Consider the following 22,222-nt stretch of genomic DNA (forward strand, 5'->3'; position numbering starts at 1 on the left):
GCAAGATGTTTAAAGATATCAGATACATATAAACAAAGTCAGTCTTAAAAATATACATGAGTGTGAAGCATCAGATAAATTCTAGTATCATAGTGAAGATAATGATCTTACAGCTGAAAATGCTTGCAAATATTCTGATGGCATTAAAATATAAGTTGCCATTACATTTTTAATTTAGATATCCATGGGGTGTCCCACCATGCTGTTTGATTCACAATGACTAGATAGAAAAATTAATAGAAATTAAAGTCAAACCAACTGGTCCAGTTTTCCTAAAGTATAAAAACCAATTGTACAAGACAAAAAGTACATTTAGAAACTTCTCATATTTGGGTTTCCAAGCTGTTCATGTGAAATGAAATCTATTATTTGACTACCCATCTATCTGTCTGTTCATCCACCTGTCTGTCCATCTATCTGATTATCTATTTACATTTCTTTCTCTCTATAATTGCCAGCTTCCCTTGTGTGGATTGATCCCACGCTGATATGTGAGGATGCTACGAACTGATAATAACAGTTCATCTAATCAGACTTAGTTGTATTGAAAGATCATCAGTTTCACACTTCTTTTGCCAATACTTACTCTCCTACCCAATGGGCAGGCCTGGGCAGGATGCTGACCATTCAGAGTTGTATAAGAAAAGGGGTGTCCCTGGGCTTTGGGGGCTCCCGGCACTGGTCTGCTTCTAGTGGTTCTCTCAGCTTAGAGGGGTCAGAATGGACCCTGAGCAACACACCCTGCCCTCCACAACCAAAAGCAAGGGTCCCAGCCAGGTAAAGCGGCCCCGAGGAGAAGCATGAAGAGGGTGGGGACTGAGCATGCTTCTTCTGGCCTGGGGCTGTCTGGGGGCCCAGATGCACTGAGAAGGAGGTGAAGTGCTTATCCCGGCCAGCCCCTACTTTGCCTGCAAGTGATGAATGAATGAACAGGCTCTGAGCCAAAGGACCTGGTGGGGAGAAGCTCCTTAATGGAGAAGTCCCTGTGGACAGCCCCATGCTGCTTCCTCCCTATCAGTCATCAGAGAAGGGAGGGCTGTGGGGGACCAGGCACAGCTGGGCTCACCTGGCTGGATCTCCAGTCTACTGGAAGCATCCTTCCCATCTAGGCCCTTTGTCCTCCCTCAGGTGAACTTTATCTTAAATACAAGAAATACAAAAGACAGCCTAGGCTTTTTGGGACTCGGAATTTGGTGGCCAGAATCAGTAACAACCTAGATTTTAGCTCTTTGAGCTTAGAGACTGGCCCCATTTACTGCTCACCTGTATAAATAACACAGAGGCTTGGTACCTAGTAGGCTCTCGATATACTTACTGAATTGAGTGTACAAATGAATGAATGAATGCAGGAATTAGCACATGGAGTTGGCTTAAATTAGTCCCAAAGAACTAACAAGGATCATGGACAAAGGAAACTTTACTACTTTTTCAGATCCATGGGATAGAGTTGTCAAATAAAATACAGAACTATGCAATGTTTGGGATATACATATACTCAAAACTATCCACTGTTTATCTGAAACTCAAATTTAACTGGGCATCTTGCAATTTTATTTGCTAAGTCTGGCAACCTTACCATGAGAAGTCATTGATAAACATGATCAGAACTCAGGCTCCCCTGATCTCAGTCCATATTTTTTTTAATTAAGATTCTAACTCAAGTGCAATAGGACAGTTTTTCTGATATGTCACCTTGTGTATAGCTGTTCCCTGCAGTGTGCATATGCATACACATGGTAGACATGCATACATAGCCAGCAGTGCCCACATGATACACGTGTGGATGCCCTTCACAGGGCAAAACAAGCCTGAGTGGGGGCATGAAAAAGTCACAGACTTCCAAGCCGGGCTGAGAACGACAGAAATAGACTATGGAGTCCCAAATATTTTTAAGTTTTAAAAAAAATTTAAATTTCCCCACAGCAAAGTTGCTTCTTTTGTATACAGTTCTCTGAGCTCTAACATGTATAGCTTCATGTAACCACCACCACAGACAAGGTACGGGCAGTTCCAACACCCCAGAAAACTCACTTGTGCTGCTCCGTTGTTGTCAAACCTTCCCCATCCCTATTCCCTGGCAACCACTGATCTAGTTTCTGTACCTATGGTTGTGACTTTTCCAGAATGTTGTATAAATGGAATCATTCATGATGTAGACTTTTAAGATTGTCTTCTTTTACTCAGCAAGATGCTTTTGAGAGTCATCCAAGTTGTTGCATGTATCAATAGATTTGTTCTCTTTATGTTTAATAGTATCCATTATAAGGATAGGCCACAATTTCTTATCCATCCACTGAAAGACCTTCAGGGTTTTTATTTCTGTTTTTGGCAATTATGAAGAGAGCAGCTATAAACACAAGTTTTTGTGTGAACATGAGGTTTTAGTTTTTTGGGGGGTAAATACCTAGTTGGGGGAATGCTGGGTCATATGATAAGTATATAGTTAATTTTATCAGAAATTGCCAAACTGTTTTTCACAGTGACTGCACCATTTTTAATCCCCAGTAACAATATCTGGGCATTCTAGTTGCTCCACACCCTAGCCAAATCTTTGCATTATTGGTTTTTATGTTTTGTTTTGTTTTAGGCATTTTAGTAACTGTGCAGTGGTATCTGACTGTGATTCATTTGCATTTCCCTAGTGACTAATGATAACTGAGCAATGCTTTGTGGTTTGGTGGGCTTATTGGCCATTCATATAACTTCTATGGTAAAATGTCTCATTAAATCCCTTGGGCATTTTTTTTTAAATTGTATTGTCTTCTTTCTTACTGTTGACCTTGAGTTCTTTATAGATTCTGAATACTAGTCCTTTGTTGGATATGAATTTTTGTTTGTTTACAGAGCAAAAATTTCAAATTTTGTTGAAGTCCAATTTGTCAATATTTTCTTTTACGGGTTGTACTTTTGCCAAACTCAAGGTCATGAAAACCTTCTCCTTCGTTTTCTTTTAAAAGTTTTATGGTTTTACACTTTACATACCTATGACCCATTTTGAGTTAGAGTTAATTTCATTAGTTCAAGATTCAATTTTTTTGCATATTGCGTAATCAATTGTTCCAACACAATTTGTTGAAAAGTCTGTTGTTTCTCCATTGAATTTCTCTTGAATTTTTGTCAAAAAACAATTGACCATTTTGAACATATTTATATGGATATAGTTCTGGACTCTGTTTTCTATTCCACTGATCAATATACTATCCCTTCATCAATACCACATTTTGTAATTACATGGTAGGTTTTAAAATCAGGAAGCATGAATCCTCCAACTTTGTTTCTTTTTCAAAATTGTTCTGAATTTCTAGCTCCTTTTCCTTTCAATATAAATTTTAGAATCTGTTTATTCATACATACAAATAATCCTGCTGGAATCTTTATTGGAATCACATTGATCTTTAGACCAATTTGGAATGAGTTTACCTCTTAACTACATTAAGTTTTTCAGCTCATGAATGGTATGTTTCTCCATTTGTTTAGATCTTCTTTGCTTTGTTTCATCAGTGTTTTGCAATTTTCATCACAGAAATCCTGCACTTTTTTTGGTTTTACTTACGTGAAATATACAAGTATTTTATTCTTTGGAGCATTATTATTTTTCAAATTTCAGTTTCCAATAGCTCATTGCTAGTATACAGAAATTCAGTGGAGTGCTTTTTGTGTAAATGTGTATCCTACAACCTTGCTAAACTCACTAGTCAGTTCCAAGAATGTCTTTTAAACTCTGTAGGATTCTCTACCTGGACAAGCAGCTCATCTGTGAGAAGGACAGTTTTATTTCATTCTTTCCTAACTCTATGTCTTTTATTTATTTATTTATTTGCATTATTACACTGGCTAGAATTTCCAATATAATGTTAATAGGAATAGTGAGAGTTTACCTTCTTGCTTTGTTCTCAGACTTAGGGGAGAAAGCATTCAGTCTGTCACCGATTATATTAACTATAGGGTTTTTCTTTTTTTGTGGGGGTCCTCTATCAGGTTAAGGAAGATAAACTGGATTACTTGTTCACTGAGAGTTTTTGTCATGAATAAATGTTAAGTTTTGTTACATGTTTTTTCAGCATAAATATGATCATGTATGTTTTTCTTTTTAGTCTGTTAACGTGCTATATTACATTGCTTTCTGAATATTGAATCAACCTTGCATTTCTACTTGGATGTCATGTATTATTCTTTTTATATATTGGTGGATTCAATTTGCTAATACGGTACGCGGGCCTCTCACTGTTGTGGCCTCTCCCGTTGTGGAGCACAGGCTCCGGACGCGCAGGCTCAGTGGCCATGGCTCACGGGCCCAGCCGCTCCGCGGCATGTGGGATCTTCCCAGACCGGGGCACAAACCCATGTCCCCTGCATTGGCAGGCAGACTCTCAACCACTAGGCCACCAGGGAAGCCCAATTTGCTAATATTTTGTTGAGAATTTTTATGTTCATGTTCATGAGGGATATTGGTCTGTCGTTTTCTTTCTTTGTATTGTCTCTGTGTGATTTTAGTATCAGGGTAATGCCGGCCTCAGAAAATAAGTTAGGAATTGCTCCCTCTTCTATTTTCTGGAAAAGTTGGTGTAAAATTGGTGTTGTTATCTTTAAATGTTTGGTAGAATTTGCCAATAAAACCATCTGAGACTGGAGGGTTTTTTTGGAAGCTTTTCAACTGTGAATTCAGTCTCTTTAATAACCATAGGTCTTTAAGGGTTGTCTGTTTCTTCATGGGTGAGATTCTAGTTTACAGTCGATTTCATCTAAGTTTTTTTCTAAAGTTGTTTGTACTATTCCTTTATTAACCTTTTAATGTCTATGGGTTTTTAGTCCTATCCTCTCTTTAATTATTGATATTCATAATTTGTGTCTCCTCTCTTTTTTAAATCGTACACATAGCAGCACTATTTTTAAAAATTAATTAATTAACTTATTTTTGGCTGCGTTGGGTCTTTGGTGCTGTGCGTGGGCTTTCTCTAGTTACGGTGAGCGGGGGCTACTCTTCGTTGCAGTGCACGGGCTTCTCATCGCGGTGGCTTCTCTTGTTGCAGAGCACGGGCTCTAGGTGCATGGGCTTCAGAAGGTGTGGCATGTGGGCTCAGTAGTTGTGGCTCACGGGCTCTAGAGTGCAGGCTCAGTAGTTCTGGTGCACGGGCTTAGTTGCTCCGCAGCATGTGGGATCTTCCTGGACCAGGGCTTGAACCCGTGTCCCCTGCATTGGCAAGTGGATTCTTAACCACTGTGCTACCAGGGAAATTCCTCTTTTTTTTTTATTTCATTGTCAGTCTGGCTAGATATTTATCAATTTTATTAAACCTTTCAGTGAACAAGCTTTTAATTTCACTGATTTTCTCTATTGTCTTTATCCTTTCAGTTTTATTGATTTCTGCTCATTTTTACTATTTCTTTTTTGTGCATCCTTTAGGTTTATTTTACTTTTCTTTACTACTTTATTTAATGTAAAAGTCTGTCATTGATTTGAGACCTTTCTTATTTTTTTAAATATTCCTAGTATGAATGTTTAATGCTATAAATTTTCCTCTAATCACTGCTTTAGTTGCATACCATAAGTTTTAATATGTTCTATTTTTATATTCAGTTCAAAATATTTTCTAATTTCCCTTGAGATTTCTTTGACTCATGGAGAATTTATGAATATGCTGTTTAATTATTATGCTGTTATGCTGTTAACTATTTGGAGATTTTCTAGTTATTCTGATAATGACTTCTAACTTAATTCCATTATTTTTAGAGAACATTCTTTATATGATTTCAATTCATTTATATTTGTTAAGATTTGTTTCAGGACCACGAATGTAGTCCATATTTGTGAATGTTCCATGTGCACTTGAAAAGAATGTGTATCCTGTTGCTGGGTAGAGTGTTTTATAAATGTCAATTAGATCCCACTGGTTGGTGGTAATGTCCAGTTCTTTATCAATGATTCTCATCTGGCAATTTTGCCCCTCAGTGGACAGTTGGGAATGTTTAGAAACATTACTGGTTGTTCAACTAATGGAGAGCTACTGGCATTTAGTGGGTAGAATATTCTTACTTTCCGCTGCTAAACATCCTGCAATGCACAGGACAGGCCTTTCCCCCATCACCACCCCATCCCTGCCAACAACAAAGAATTATCTAGCCCAAAGTGTCAACAGAGCCAAGGTTGAGAAACCCCATTCCTTGCTGATTTTCTCTCTAGTCCTATTGATTACTGAGAGAGAAGTATTGATAGCTCCAACTCTAATTGTATATTTGCCCATTTTTTCTTTCAATGTTATCACTTTTTGCTTCATCTATATTAAAGCTCTCTTGTTAAGTACGTCTTTTTCCATTCTTTTAGTTTAACTTACTTTTGTTTATTTAAAGTGTTTTTCTTATAGATGGCATATAATTGGGTCTTTTTCTTTTATAATCCATTCTGAAAACTATCCATTCCGATTGCTCTAGGGACTAAAATATACATACTTATCTTTCTACAGCCTACTTAGAATTAATATTTTACCACTTCCAAAGCAATGTAAAAATCTTACCTACCTTATAGGTGTCATTAACTTCCCCCATTATGTTGTAGTTGTCATATGTATTCCATCTACATACATTGACAGTTATAATTTTTGCTTTCAACCATCATTCGTATTTTAAAGATTGTAAGAGGAGAAAAACAGCCTATTATATCTACCACATATTTACATTTCCATTGCTCTTCCCTTATTCTCAAGGTCCAAGCTTCCCTCTAGTATTGTTTCCCTTTCATCTAAAGACTTCTTTTATCATTTCTTTGATAGCAGCTCAACTAGTGGCAAATATTTTTATTTTTCATTTATCTAAGAATGTCTATTTTGCCTTCATTCATATAGAATGTTTTTATTTACTGTCTGGTTGACAGTTCTTTTTTTTCAGCATTATTTTAAAAATATTTTTCCAGTACCTCTGGCCTTCACAGTTTCTAGTGAGAAACCTGTAATAATTTGTATGCTGTTCCCCTGTAGGCAATGTGTTGTTTTTTTCTTTAATTTTTGCTTTAATTATGAGCAGTTTGATAACGTCTGAATGTGGATTTCTTTGAGTTTATTTATCCTGTTTGCAGTTCACTGAGCTTCTTGAATCTGTAGTTTTTATGTCTCTCACCAACTTTTGGAAGTTTTTACCCATTTTTCCTTCAAATATTTTTCTGCACCACAAGCCTTTATCCTCTTCTTTCCTAGGATGTATCTTTGTATCTGTATTGATATATACATGTATATTTTGAGCAGGTAGTCACAGGCTACAAGTTCTGGCAAACCTTCTGTAGATTCTGTAGACGTTTATAATGTCCATTCAGTTTGCAAAGAATTTACAGTACTATTCGAATCAGCCCTTCATGTTGCTACCCAGGCACCAGTCTGAAACCTGCACAGTGCTCAGTTCACAAAGCCTTTGGGTTCAGGGTTTGGGAGTAGGTACTCAAGACCCTGTTCAGGGTTTGGTCTATTCGTGGGCAGCTCAGGGTGTATCCTGGAGTTCATATACAACTTTATTAAACTCTCTCCTCTTTGCAATCTCCCCAACACTTTGTGGTTCCCAGGAGTTGCCCTCCCCTCCTTGGTCTTCTGGCTAGAAATCCAGGGAACTTGTTTTCTAAAACTGTTGTGTACTTCCTGCCACTGTTTCTCTCTCCAGGGCCAAGTAGCAGTGGGATAGAGAGAAAAAAAGCAAACTTCCACACACTTGGGACAACAGTTTGGTCAAAGACAATGGTTCTCCCCCTTTAGAGTTTTAAGTGCCTGCATGCCTGACTCCAGTGATACAGGATTGCCTGAGGCTGAGGCAGAAGAGAATAGAAAAAATGAATAGAAAAGAACGGGATCTCCCTCACCCTGACCCTAAAAGGCCCCGTCTCCCTGTCCTTGGCCAGTGAGGGAGGTTTTTGTTGGAAATCTGTCATCACTGGTGCAAAGTTGGTCTTACTTTGAGTTACTTCTCCAATCTGCCTTACACCATTTATCTTCAGAGTCCTTGGGCCTTTTGCTGCATTCAGTGGGTGAGACGGGCAGAGCGCACTTACTCCATCTTAACTGTGACTGGAACCCCAGCTTTCATTTTTAAACTGCTTTGCCCCATCTGGTTCCACACAGCTGTGTAATACAGATATTTCAATACTGGTGAACACAGTACTGTCTTTGGTAACCAGCCAATCATGCCTGAGTGTGGTCGGTTTACTGTTTCTAAAGAATAGGTTCAGCTTACAAGGCCCACTCCAAAGAACATCAATGCAGCTGAGAGCTGAGAATACTCTCAGCCGGCTATTGTGGAGGGCTCCATCCATCTCAGGAGGCTCTGATCCAGTAGGACTTGCATAGGGTGGAATCCTCAAACCTTCAGCCAGGAGTGGCAAGAGCAGGATTTATAATAAACATGTGGGAGGCATTTTTACCTACTTGCCTTTGGCACTGAGGATTACTGTACAAGGAAAACATGTGATACTAGGCTCAAACAGCCTGATTGCTGGCACTCCATGTGTTACACAAACATGGTTCCTGATAAAGGGCCTGGATGATGAAGTAGAGAAAGTGAAGAGCACCTCTCCCACCCATCCCTACTGGGAGATGGAGGCAGTGCAAGCATTTATCTCCTGACAGCATGCTTCTGTCCAGAGTGGGAGCTTGGTCCAAAATAGCATACCAGCAAGCAAGAGACACCAAGCTGTAGAAAAGAAAAGAGCCTCTAGAACAGGCAGGCCGGTTGCATCCTCCTCTTGACTGTAGACCTTCCTCACTCCTGAGCCTCAGTCTTCTTCTATTTATAGTGGGGATAAGCTTATGGATCTTGCTGGATTGTTGAAGATTAAAATCAATATGTGCAAAGTTCCTGATAGTAATATTTAATAGTTAACATTATCAAGCTTTTACTATGTGCCAGACACTGCTGTAAGAGCTTTATAGTTTAGATAATTTACACTCCCTTAGAGTCCTAAATGGGAGCTGTTTTCACAAATAAGGAAATCGAGGCACTGAAAATTTAAGCAAATTATTTATGGTAGAACTGGACTTCTAAGCAAGCACTGTGAAGCCAGAATCTACCCGTCACTCTGTACATTCTACTTCTCCGATGGCAGCAATCTGTTATCACACCTATCGGTGCAGAGGTATCTACAGTAGAATCTCAGTGTGAAGAATGTGAGGGGAGGAAGACAAGGCAGGTAGGAGGTGGGAAAAGGCAGCATTCTCTTCAATTCTGCCAGGCTCCACCCTGGCCCTCTCTTCCACGCTCATGGGCATGCTGTAGGCACATTTTCCTACCTGGGGGCTAAGCAAAGACTTCTCTGTGCTGCTTTTATTTGCACTGCTGTTATAGTAGCCAAGGCCTGACTACTTCCTCTGGGTCCAGAAGGTGAGGAGGGGTGTAATACACAAGTCATTCTTAACTCCCACCTTTATTCCCTTATATCCAGGCTATGTTGCCTCTGAGAACTCAGCAGTCCCACCCTAGGAACTTGTGGGATAACTCTAAGAAAAGACTAGATTTAAGTGAGGGTCTGGGAAATGGCAGGTATCCAAGACACACACACACCCAGGAGGGGGAATATGTGAAAGTCCAGGACAATGGAGAGATTCCTAAGTCGGGGAACAGCACAACCAGAGGTGTGTTGAGCATCCTTCAGGCCAACCCTGAACCTCCCATTTTACACCTGGGAGCATTGATGAAGAGGGTATTCAACTGCTGATGATCTTTGGCTAAGCTATTTCTGCTGATGACCTAATTTCTCTCCACTCCCCTCTTTCTCTCCTTTCAAACCATTAGAAAGTAAAGCATTGTGATCTGGGGGGGGGGGAGGGGGGGAGTCCAGTACCCTTATGTCATCTCCTAACTGGATATTTTTTCTCTTCTTATCAGAGTCTATCTTCTAGCAGTTTCATGTGACTTTTTTCTCTAACTGATCACCAGTCAATCAGAACAACATACTTCAAACATACCCCCTTACTAAAAGAACATGGCCAAGGTCAGGAAAGGCCCCAAGGGTAAAAAGATCACCCTCAGTGTGGCCAAGAATTGTATCAAGATCACATTTGATGGGAAGAAACGCCTTGACTTGAGCAAGATGGGAATTACCACCTTTCCCAAGTGTATTCTGCGACTCAGTGATGTAGACGAGCTCAACCTTAGCCGGAATATGATCAGGAAGATTCCTGACTCAATCTCCAAGTTCCAGAACCTGCGGTGGCTGGACTTGCACAGCAACTACATTGACAAGCTCCCTGCGTCCATCGGCCAGATGACCTCTCTGCTTTACCTCAATGTCAGCAACAATAGGCTGACCACCAATGGGCTGCCTGAGGAGCTCAATCAGCTCAAGAATATCCGCACTGTGAATTTCGGTCTGAACCACCTGGACCGCGTGCCCACCATGCTAGGCTCTCTGAAGGAGCTCCATGAGGTGGGGCTCCATGACAACCTGCTGAGCACCATCCCCAACAGCATCTCCAAGCTCCCCAAGCTGAAAAAGCTCAACACAAAGCGAAACCCCTTTCCCAAGGCAGAGGAGTCAGGTACGTTCATAGATTCCATCAAGAGGCTGGACAACCTATATCTGGTGGAGGAGAAGGATCTATGTGGGCCTTGCCTGAGAAAATGCCAACAGGCCCAGGACAAGCTGAACAAAATCAAAAGCATGGCCACGACAGCACCAAGAAGGGCCATCTTTTCCAGTTTGGTCTCACCCAACTCCATCGCCAGGGAATCCCAGGAAGATTGGAGGTGACCTGGGATCCTGACCCTAAGGCAGGAAGGGAAAAGGGAGGGAGGCAAGATGACAATGGGCTACATCCTCACAAAACTGAGGGATTCTTCCGTTACTGCAATAGCTCCTCCAGCCAAGCCCATAAAATACCTTTCCCTACCTCCTTGGCTTGTGATTTTGTTCACTGAAGGGCTTTTAGTTCTTTGCCATTCCGTACACTTCTGTCTTCTCTGCATGCACACACCCACACATACGAGCACAGTGAGTCAGGAAAGGGACATCTGTCTTACTTCTGCCCCAGAACTCTCCTGCCTACAGCCCGTGGCCTGGGCAGCTGATACAGCCAGCACACTCTTAGTCTCATTAACACACGTTTCTGGACAAACTGCCAGCTCCCCAGTGTGGAGCTTGTTCTATTGGAATGCTTTGGGCCAGGCTTCAAAAGTCAGGCATCTCTAAGCATGGGTTGGTAGGCGGGCAGATGGACATATAGTCTTGGGAAGGGGTCAAAACTGGGCCACACAGATGGGCAGATATTACCATTAAGTATTGGCATTAACATATTGGGATCTAAGCAGTCCTATCCCTTTCTCTTTTCTGCACTTGCATAATTTGCTCTAGGAGCTTTCTAGACTAAACCTGCAAGCCCTTGACTGGCTGTGAATGAATGAGGTTCACTCCCATCTTATTATGTCCAATGCTTTTCCAGACCTTTGTGGAATAAGGAAAGAATGGGTGCAGATAGGGGTTGGTGTAGTCAATAGATAAACACCTTACTAGGCACTGTGCTAGGTGCAGGGACTGTGTCCAATGGGGGAAAGCTTGTCTTGCCCTTTGCAACCTGTAGGGAAGACAAGTTGAAAGAAGACTTTGTTCTTTATAACGCCATTATTTGAGGAAGTTAGGAGCTCAGAGCCTAGTGGTGTGCAGGGCTAGCCTGGCATAGAGAAAAAGCCAAAGACTCTGCAGTTGGACAGATCTGAGCCCAGAGCAGCTCTGCTTCTTACTTGCCATCTCCCTGGACATTTTACTTAGCTTTGGTCCTTTCATCTGTAAAGTGGGAGTAATACCAGCCCAACTCCAAGCGTTGTCATGCATTTCAAGCAGATAGCTCACAGAGTGAGTACTCAGTAGAAGTCAGTTCTCTCTAAGAACTAGAGCTCGGTGCATCTTAAAGCTGAAATACTACTTTGAACAGTGTCTTCAGTCACTCTAGATCTGTTGGTAGAACTCACAATAGCTGAGAACCTTCCCTGTACCACTCACTCACACCTTTATACTGCTTAAAAGAAAGGGATCAAGGAAGATATCCTTAGGAAAGTTTTTCATTGTTGTTGTTGTTTGTTTGTTTGTTTTAAATCAAAGCTTTCCTGTGTTGGCGGCAAGTTTTGTAGTGGTCAGTGGAAAAGCACTGAGAGATAAATATCCATTAGTTCAGCGTGACTAATGTATTTCTTTTTCATGTTATAAACCATAGCAGACAGCATACTTCATTTCTTCACTCCTCACTGCTCATTTTCCTTTGAAATGCTTAGCTGTGACAACTCTATCATATTTCTAAAATCTCTGAAGATACAGATTCAAAATTCCCTTTTCAGTTTTTCTCTTTCTTAAATGTTTTGTATTATAAAAGTAACAATACCACAACGTAGTTTTAAATATAGCAGCTTAAAGTATCCACAATTCTACAATGTAAGCCAGCTGTAATATTGACAGATTTCCTTACTAGTTATTTTTCTGTGTATATTTTATACATAGTTAAAATAATAACATTCACATCATTTTTATCCTGCTTTGAAACCCATGTGGCTACATGGTCTTAATAACCATAATTTAAAACATCTGTAAGATAGTCAAACATGGATATACATAACTAAGTTATTGTTGGACATTTAAGTTGTTTCCTGTTTTTCACTAATAGAAATCATTTTGTGATGAAGCCTGTATGATTAAGATTTTTTTAATGTTGTATTAAAGGGTGTGGTTTTTAAATAATTTTTGATACATGCTAGTAAGTAGCTTATAAAAAGTTTACACCCATTTATATATCTACCAGTAATATATTAGAGAACTCATTTCACTGCACCCTTGTGAGCACTGAATGTCATTCTTTATATTTTTCCCTTCATTTAATGTCCACAATGATTTCTTAGAAGTCCTTCTACAGATGAGAGGAGGACACATGTCTGTGAAGTACATGATGAGATGTCATGCCTTAGGCCCAGGAGACCCCACTAGAATGTTGGGCCTTGACCATGTCCCTAAGTAGCCATCCTGCTATTTTACCTACTTCATCTCTGAACCAAGAAGCACAGAATCCATGCAGGGGCATTTGATCCAAACAGAAAGTGATGACTAGTTATCTGGATACTGACCATTTCTCTTCCTCCCGCTCGAGACACTCTTTCTTCAGAATTAATGAGTTAAGGGAAAAGATCTCCCTGTGCCCCTACAAAGAGTCTTGGCCTGGACCCCAGGTTTGCCCCTCTACCCCTCTCCTGACCATTGCAGAAACTTCCTCCACTGTGCTTGGTTTCCAAAATCTCTCTCCAGCACCTCTCCTGGATTTACCTCCAACTGAGTGGCTGGCATGCAAGATGACATTTTTTGCCATCCTTGGTCTCTAGGTGCTTTATGGTGCTTTCATTCTTATAGCCATGTCTTAGGAAGGGGTTTTAAGTGCACTGAACTTCACCAGGATTGAGAAATAAACAAGCAGGGGGCTTTGATTTGCCCCAGGATACAGTCACCTTAGACCCCTGGTTCATCAGAAAACCCGGGCAGTAAGATGAATTGAAGATGGGAGACAGAACTCAGTTAGGAAATATCTTCTATATTTTATTTCTTTTTCTGTCAAGGAAAGGTTTAATGTTGATGTTCCCTCATGCCCTAAAATACTGCAGTCATCTTTACTTTCTGGAGAGTATATTAGGCCCCAAAATACTTGACAGGAAAGTCACAGGGTTTTCTCTTTCTTCAAATAGAACAAAACCCCTATTCACACTAACCCAGTCACCACCCTCTCTGAAAGCCAGGTGTGACCTAGGTGACCCCCGTGTGACCTCTGCCCTTGCTGTGTTTTGCCTCCATGACCTGGAGTAATTTCCTTGGCCTCTTATGTCTTCATCCCTAGGATACCGCTCAACATCTCCCTAGAGTAGCTTATGGCAAAAACTTGAAGGCTAATCAGCTCTGAAGAAGAAAAGCCCTCAGTTAGGAGAAGGGAGTGGCAAGGGAAACGTTCTGGAAGCCAGGCTCTCCAGTGCCGGCTAAACCACTGACTTGCTTCTTAAATTCATTTTGCCTCTCTTGCTTTAGACTATCTGTGTGTGAAAATGACTTTGGGAAATATCTTGTGTGTGTTTTTAAAATTTATATAGAGGAAATATTTAAGAAAATGATAGACATAAATTATAGACAGTTAAAAATTTAAAAGAAGACTTTAAGACTTAAAAGACTTATGGTCTCTACACTTCACTTGAACTGGTGAAATTCCAATACCAGTTGCCTCTTATAAGTTATGTATGTAGAATGCAATACCTCAAGCAACTAAAATCTATAGAGAATTTATACCAAAAAAACCAAAAATACTATAGACAAATCAAAGTAGAATTTTAACAAATCTTTCAGTAATGCAAAGGTAGGTAGGAAAAAGAAACAGAAATGAACAACAGAGGAAAAAACAGGAAATGAGAAATGAAATGGCAGACTTATGTCCTAACATCTTAATAATTACATTAAATGTGGATTGTCTTCCTTACTTGTAATAGCCCCAAACTAGAAACAAGCAAATTTCCCTCAAGAGGCAAGTGGTTAAACCAATTCTGGTATATCCATATCATGGAATACTATTCAGCAATAAAAAGGAGCATATGATATACATAACAACTTGGATGGATCTCAAGGGCATTATTCTGAGTAAAAAAAGGCCTATCTCCAAAGGTCACAGACTCTATGATTCCATTTATAGAAAATTCTCTAAATGACAAAATGGTAGAGATGAAAAACAGATCAGTGGTTGCCATGGGTTAAGGCTGATGAGCTGTGTTAGAGGGTGGGCATAACCAGGAAGTGGTAGCGTAAGAGATATCTTTGTGGTGATAAAAGTAATTGCGTATGTTGATAGTGGTGGTGGTTTCAAGAATCTACACATATGATAAAAAGGACGAAGAACTATGCATACATATCATACCAATGTCAATTTCCTGGTTTTGAAACTGTACTATAGTTACATAAGATGTAACCATTGGTGGAATTTAAGTGAAGGCTGCCTGGGGCCTCTCTGTATTATTTTTGCAACTTCCTGTGCATCTATAGTTATTTTAAAATTTAAAAAAAAATCTTACAGACTATATGCAGTGATAAACAGATCTTTCTGTATCTGCCAAGTGCTAATTTATGAGTAACTATGGCAAGCTTAAAGTTCCTCAATCATTCTGAAGAGTTAAGGCATTTCAGGAGAAAGAGCACCTTAACTTCAGATCACTGGCCTAACTTAAAATTATCCATGTTGATCTTACCCTTGAAGATTCCTGAGAAAGATGTTAAAATAATAAAAAGACAATGCATGGCTTCTCAACCCATGTCCCAGGTTTTCTGGTGGTGGCTGGGTACAAGTAGCAAGTGGGGTGGGGGGACCGTGAGCCAGCAAGTTGCTCTTTTCACAGTTCTGGACTTTAATGCACCTGCCTACTGCCCTATGGAAGCACCTTGAATGGGTAGACAAAGGGGCCAGGCTTGGTGCAGAGATCAGGGCTTAAGTTAGGCTTCTGCCTAGAAACAGGTCTGAGGTCACGGCTAAGGATAGAGCTAAGAGGAAACATGAACAAGTAAGACAAGGAACAACACGAATGGGGGCCAAAACAAGGTCTGAGCAGGACCCAGGCAGAGCTCACCACAGGTCACTGGGCTCCACTACCCATTGCCCGTTGAGCCAACCATGTGAGAAGCTCCACCATGCCAGGGCATTGGTTATCCCACCAGGGTGTTTAGTTCACCTCTGGTTCCAGTGATTCTGCTCTAACCCTAGGGTCTGAGCTGTAGAGCCCCTACAATTGCCCTCCCAAGGTGTGCTTTACCAAGAAGCCCAAGGAGCATGTTTCTCCATTCAGTGATGGAGCTGAAAGTTCTCTTTATCAAAGTAACCACACACATTACAGATTCTCAGTCTCCCAACTGGTCATCAGTGACGATCTCTGGAAGAGTAGGGACTGAAAAGGTGGAAGTGGGGAGGTGGAGTACTTGAAATTTAGCCTCCAGGCTGCTAGCAGTGGTGCCCTGATTATCGTGGAAGAATTATCTTCTTATGGGAATTTACAGCTTCTTATGGTTGTTTTTCTAAGTTCTTTGTTTTTCACTATTTTTCAAAGATAAAGGAAAGGAAACTCATTTTCTGTAAGGGAAACTCATTCTTTAAAGGAAAGCTGTAAAGGACAGTACATACTCAACTGCAGAACTTCGTGCCAAAAAATGAATTTCATCCTAACCATTACATTTAAGTTAGCTATACAACTGAGAGAACATTTCAGAAATTACAAACATGCAGATACAGTAAGGCCCCAAATATAAGCACTGCCTCACAACCAACAGCTTCTTCCAGCCCAGGGACACTTTTGTCTTGATGGCACAGCAAGTGAGTATTTCAGAACTTGTCAGGGACCATGGCCATGGAACGATGCCTTTAGCACATTCAAAGGTGTGTACTGTGTGCAACAGAGATTTGAGAGAGGAAAGGACAGATAGGCAACCAGGCTTTGTATTTTCCTAAGTTTTCTAAACCCTGGGCTCAATAGGAACTGAGATCACTTGGAAGCAATGGAACTGAGCCAGATCATGCTAGCGTCCCAAAGAAATGTCTGTACAGAAATAAGTCCAAATATTAGGGCTCTATTTTTTCAGAGAATCAATATAGAAAATTATATTATATAGTAATCTTTTTTTTCATTTTTTATAGAAAGGAAATTGCCTTCTTTGTTACCCACTACCCTATTTACTCAGTGCCAAGAGAAAGTATGTTCCAGAACAAAAAAGTCCCCCAAACTGTCTGTTTCTTGTTATCTGTCGCTGGAAAATGATGTAACCTAGCACAATTGTTTGGTTTTTCTTAGTTTCAGGACAATTACAGTAACTAGATCATTCCAGGTACCTGATATCACGTCTATGTTTTTGTCCTTTAAAGGAGTTTGGGAGGAATTTTTAAAGGATCATTATACCCTGTATTTAGTTTTGAAACTGTTTCCAGCTCTTTGTGGAAGGGTACAGATAACTTTAAGTATAAAGATGTGTGTTTCTTCACATATTCATTTTCAACTAGCTTCGCTTTCCCTGTAACTTCAGCTATTCTCACGTCTCTGCAGAGCCTACCTATGTCTAACGTTGTGGAGTTTTTTGGCCATCAGACATGTATCCAGGGGCATCTAGCTGGCTTTACATTAGAAGACCCTATATGCTTGCAGAGCCTTGCACCTCACAGATGTCCGATTATGCCACCATGCTGGCTTCAGAATGGTCTAGTCTGGTACCATGGGGAGACAGAGGAGGATTATGGATCCCAGGCTGACCTCAGCTTTGCAAGTATTTTCTACTTGGGATCCAGGCCCATAGAACATCCTTGGAATTAAGTTATGGAGGCAGCCATTGTCACCAAAATTCTAGGCAAAACTCTGGTATCCAAAAGCTCTGGTTTCCTGTACACGGGAGATGGCCTCTAGAGGGGCCAGATCAGTCAAGAAGAGCTGGGGGTTGAAGATATGAAAACTTGTAGCACAGGCCAAGCATCTTAGGCCAGATGAAAACCTGCAGAATGGATCATGCACCTCCTTCAGAGAAGAGAAGCTCATGTTTGCTGGAGTGTGCAAAGCGCAGGTAGGCATTTTTAAAGACTCAGTGTATGAACTGGGCTTTGTCCTTGGTAATCCAACCAAAAGTGGCCAAGTTCATTCCAGGCATGGGGCAATGGCCAGCCAAGTCTTTCTAAGGCTGGGAGCCACTACTGCCTTCCCCTCTGAAACTCGTGTAGGCACACTGTGGCTGGTAGGAGAAGGGCTGGGAGAAACTCTAAGAGCTGAGAACACAAACGCCTGTATTTAATCAACTGCTCCATAAACATGCCCAAAATACACAGCAGTTGATTCTAAAACTAAGCAAAGGAATTACATTTATTGAGCACCTACTATGAGCCCAAATCAGGTTGATCCCAAAGTCCATGGCTGACCACAGCAGCACAGCCTCACCACATGCCCTGGTTGCTTGGGTGGTCTCAGAGCCTAGAACCAGCTCTTTGGCTTCCTCATTTTGTCAAAGCTCTTCTTCCATGAGCTTAGATATGTATTTCTCTGGAGCACCTCTCCCTTGACTTTCGAAACATATATCCAATGACCTACATGACATCTCCACCTGGATATCTGAGAGGCATCTCAAAATTAACACGTCCAAAATCGAGCCCCTGATATCCACTACACCACCAAAGTAGTTCTCCGTGTGGTCTTCCCCATTTCATCTTCCAGTTGCTCAAGCCCCAATGCTTGGTTTTATCCTTAAGTCCTTTCTCTCACACACACATTCCCCACCCACACTTGATTTGTCAACAAATCCCACGAGATGTACCTTCAATCATGTACAAGTATGTCCACAATCTGAGCACTTCACACCATCTTTACTGCCACCCGCCCCCAATCCAAGCCAGCATCATCTCTCACCTGCATTACTGCAAAAACCTCCTAACCAGTATCCTAGCTTCTGCCTTTGACCTACTATGTTGTAGTCTCAACACAGAAGCCAGAGTAAGTCTTTTAAAATATAAGTTAGGTCACAAGATCCCTCCAATGTTTCCCATTTATTCAGAGTAAAAGGCGACCCCATTAGCATGAGCCCCCAAGTCTTACATGAACCCCGTTCCCTCTCTCATCTCTGCTCCCACTGACTCACTGCACCCAAGCACTATGGCCCCAGCCAAGCCCACCACACTTCCCCTCGGGGCCCTCGCTCTCCTTTTCCCTTGGCCTGAAATGTTCTTTCTTCAGTTATCTGAATAACTTGTTTCCCCACTTTGTTCAAGTCTTAATTCAAATATTAACTTTCTGGGTGAGGTCTTCCCCTAACAACCTAAGATTTCAAACCCTACCTCGACCGACTTCGGTTGCTATCATTATCTAATATGCTTTATATTTCATTCATTTTGCTTTCTTTCTCACAAGAATGTAAACTCAATAAATGGGGAGATTTTCAGTATTTTGCTTGTTGCTTTGTGAAGCAGCGAACACTACACATAACAAGCTATGGGTAAACCATTTTAAATAAACTGATGAAACCCATTCCATAGTCATTATAAATATTTTGAACATATCTCCTCCCTGCCCTAGCCCCACATACTCCTGGAGAAAAATAGCAACCACTGTCTTCTTCCTATTCCCCTTCTTAACTGAAATAAAAGCACCTACCAATCCGGAACTGGCCTTCCAGAGAACTGGGTACTTGTAAGGGGCGGGGGGCACTTAGGAAGAGGCCGTAAGCATCTTGTTTCCTGGGAAAGATGCTCCATATCACAGACTCATAAATTAGCATATGCTTTGCACATCACTGTACATTTATTTATTTAGCTTCTGAGTTTTCAGAGCCTCGAATAGCAAGGACAGACCTGGGACTGCGCACACCCCAATCTGAGGGCCTGACACCAAGGCTGGGCCTGGGCTGCCCCCTCTATGGGCAACCTGCCCCGACCCACCACAGGCAGAGGCGGCTTCCTGCCATTCTGGTTTGAACAAGCCTCAGAGCACTTGGGACTTCAAGTCTGTTGTAGAGGTTTAATTGGCAGAAGGAACTAGGGGAGTAGGATGAGGGTTGTAGGGGGCTGGGAGAGAGAAAAATTAAGCAGAAGGCAGATTGACATGCTCTTTGCATGCCTTCTTAGCAGTAGGGTCGGACCAATGAAGAAAATCAAAGCAAGGCCAACACCCTGCCCAGAAAGCATGGCTGGCCTCCTCCCTGCACCTGTTACCTTAGGTTGAGCGGGTCCTCCGTGAAGCCTTTTCCTTTCAAGCCGGGTTGGAAAGAGCAGAAGCTAGACAAAAAGGGAAAGGATTATTCTATCAGCAGAGTCAAGACTCTTCCACCACCATGGCAACATTTTCAGAGGCAGGCTAGAGGTTGGGTTTATTCTTGCCCTTCCAGTGGGCCCCATTTGCCCCTAGATCGGGGTGTACCTCTGAGGCACCCCATCAGCACCCTCTGCGATTATATGCTCTAGCCTTAATAATGGCAATGATAACAATAAAACAATAGTTACGATAAAAATTACGTGTTTTAGAGACCTCCTCTGGGCCAGCACTGGCATTTCCATTGCTGATTTTAGCAGCCACTGTAGTACTCTAGGGACAAAAGCCATCTTACTTTCATGCTCCTGGAACAAGGGTGGGGTGTGGTTGGCACTATTCATTGTCTGAGTTATGGATGTATAAGACTTCTAGCTCGACTGTGAAGAAAACGTCGTTTAATGCACAGAAATCACAAGGGAACATGAACCTGAGGTTCAGCATTGCGTGTCTCTGTCTTCGGTTTGGTCTAAAACGGAACCTGAAGACATTTTAGGAGGCGATATAACAGCAGTCCTTCGAAGAACCTCAAACGGAGAATCACACTCAATGGAGACGCACCCAGAGCTGGCTCAGACAGCCTCTCTGCGAGAGTTGTTTTTCTCCACTCTGGCCCTGCCCTTGGGACCCAGCAGCTGGTGCTGGTGCCAGTGACTGGCCAGGGCTGACAGGAAGGTAAGGCTAGAACCTCTGAGCACAAAATGGCCTGGGACATGCAGGCCAGGGATGTCAAATCTCACCTCAGAACTTTCAACCCTAAGTGGAGCTAAATGTGACCACTTCTCTATTAATCCAGCTTCTGTGTGGTCTGTTTATGGCTAGGAGCCTACCTTTCCTTTGGCCTCTTCTAGATTCTCTGCAAATCTACATATCTCTAACTTTAATAATATAAATTTAAAATTTAAACTCTAGCTTAAACTCCTTAGATTGATGAATCTCTTTGGATAAAGAGAAGCTAAACTAAAACAGCATGCTTCTCTCTTTAAGAAAAAAGATGTTCCATGCAGAAGTGGGAAATCAGTTGGTAGGAATTCTTTCCAATAAAATATGAAGTCAGAACAAATAAAATTGGCAACTGGGATCTAAAAGGAAGATTAAGCCAAAATAATTACTTGGAAAATTAAAAAATAAAGCCAGAAAATTCTGGAAGGCCCATTAAATATGTTGTGTCTGCACATTTTTTTCTCCCTTCAGTTATTACTGTCCCAAACTACTTCAGTTCATGAAACAGAGCCAGTTTCCCAGGATTTAGGGAAGGAGCTTTTATAGTTTTCTCTATACTTTTTTCCATCACTCAACAGTTCTGTGGGTAAGTTCTTTCTCGTGTCTAACCTAAATCCTGCTCACTGTGGGTTGGGAACAATTCTCCTGAGAACAGAGCTGTTCCTCTCCTATTGGGTCACGATTAGTCTCCTTAGCAGAGGATTTTCAAACCCTTACCTTTTGAAGACCTTACTCCGATCACTGTTGTGGAAGACAAGAAACTTGGAATATCCGTTTCGGAAAAAGATCTCCAGGGCAATGTCCTGTAAAGAGAACCCCTTTTACTGCTCTGCAGTTTCCTGGAATGGAGAACCACCACCCCGCCCCCCAACCAGGGCAACAGAGCCATGGCTGTGGGTCATTTGGGACTCTGTGTCAGGTGTGAAAGGATTTCAGTCTAAAATGGAACCAAAGGATATGAAAGGGTGAACCTCAGGCATGCGCCCTCAGAAAAACAAAACTTAAGAACTGAGAGACTGATTTCCCACAAATGCCTGATTTACAGAAGATCGAGACTTACCTCGTGAGCAATGAACATCCACCAAGAACCCCTCCCATCCTCAAGCCAGTGAACTTACAGCTTGGACTCTGGCTGGATGCCCCCACTTGTGCTCCTTGCCCATAGATACAGCTGACCCTCAATGGATTCGCCCGTAGCTCCGGACAGCCTGTGTTTCGTGAATGGCTATTCTTCTGCTGAATTAACTCAATTTCTGGTAATTCAAGCTTGCCTCAGTTTACCTCTTTATCGAGGTTGACACAGGCCTTCCAACCCCCTGCAGGGGATATGAAGTCCTTGGTGACGGTGACGAATGGGGTCTCCACAGAATGAGTAGGAGGGCAGGAGAACTAAGAGTTCCTTTGGCTGAAGCAGGAAACAAGAGCCCCACTCCCAGGGCAAGCGAGGAGGGGACAAAGAGAGGAAAGTGCCCAGTAACACCTCCAGACACTTTTACTTCCCGGTCAAGGGTTTCATTTCCTGAACCAAAGGGTCATCTTACCAGAAACACTAGGGGAGTGGGTGCCAGTCCCAATCTGGGCAGCATCTTACGTCAACCCACAGACTTGAAGGCACAGGATGCTTTGCCAAACCACTTTGCTGAGCCATTTTGACGTGGCCACACTGACATAACAATGTTGTTTCAAGGGTATTTTGTTAATGCCTGAATGA

The 22,222-nt window shown here is 41.7% G+C and overlaps 2 protein-coding genes across 2 annotated transcripts in view; one reads left to right on the top strand and one right to left on the bottom strand.

Annotated features, from left to right (window-relative positions):
* WDFY4 (WDFY family member 4) overlaps positions 1-22,222 on the bottom strand; it is a 260,571-nt gene that overhangs the window by 52,199 nt on the left and 186,150 nt on the right. Inside the window, exons 46-47 of the mRNA XM_060078451.1 lie at positions 21,229-21,314; positions 19,695-19,757 (exon numbers count right to left, since the gene is read on the bottom strand). Coding sequence (XP_059934434.1) covers positions 19,695-19,757; positions 21,229-21,314 — 149 coding nt within the window. The remainder of the gene's footprint in view (positions 1-19,694; positions 19,758-21,228; positions 21,315-22,222) is intronic.
* Positions 9,953-10,720, top strand: LRRC18 (leucine rich repeat containing 18). Its single transcript, XM_060078342.1, has one exon. It carries the CDS (start codon positions 9,953-9,955, stop codon positions 10,718-10,720), a length of 768 nt encoding a protein of 255 aa, XP_059934325.1.

This window comes from Mesoplodon densirostris, chromosome 1 (assembly GCF_025265405.1).
Source record: "Mesoplodon densirostris isolate mMesDen1 chromosome 1, mMesDen1 primary haplotype, whole genome shotgun sequence".
Classification (NCBI taxonomy): domain Eukaryota; kingdom Metazoa; phylum Chordata; class Mammalia; order Artiodactyla; family Ziphiidae; genus Mesoplodon; species Mesoplodon densirostris.

What these genes read in the sequence shown, in the direction of transcription:
- LRRC18 (XM_060078342.1), top strand. Translation starts at nt 9,953, where the DNA reads ATGGCCAAGGTCAGGAAAGGCCCCAAGGGTAAAAAGATCACCCTCAGT.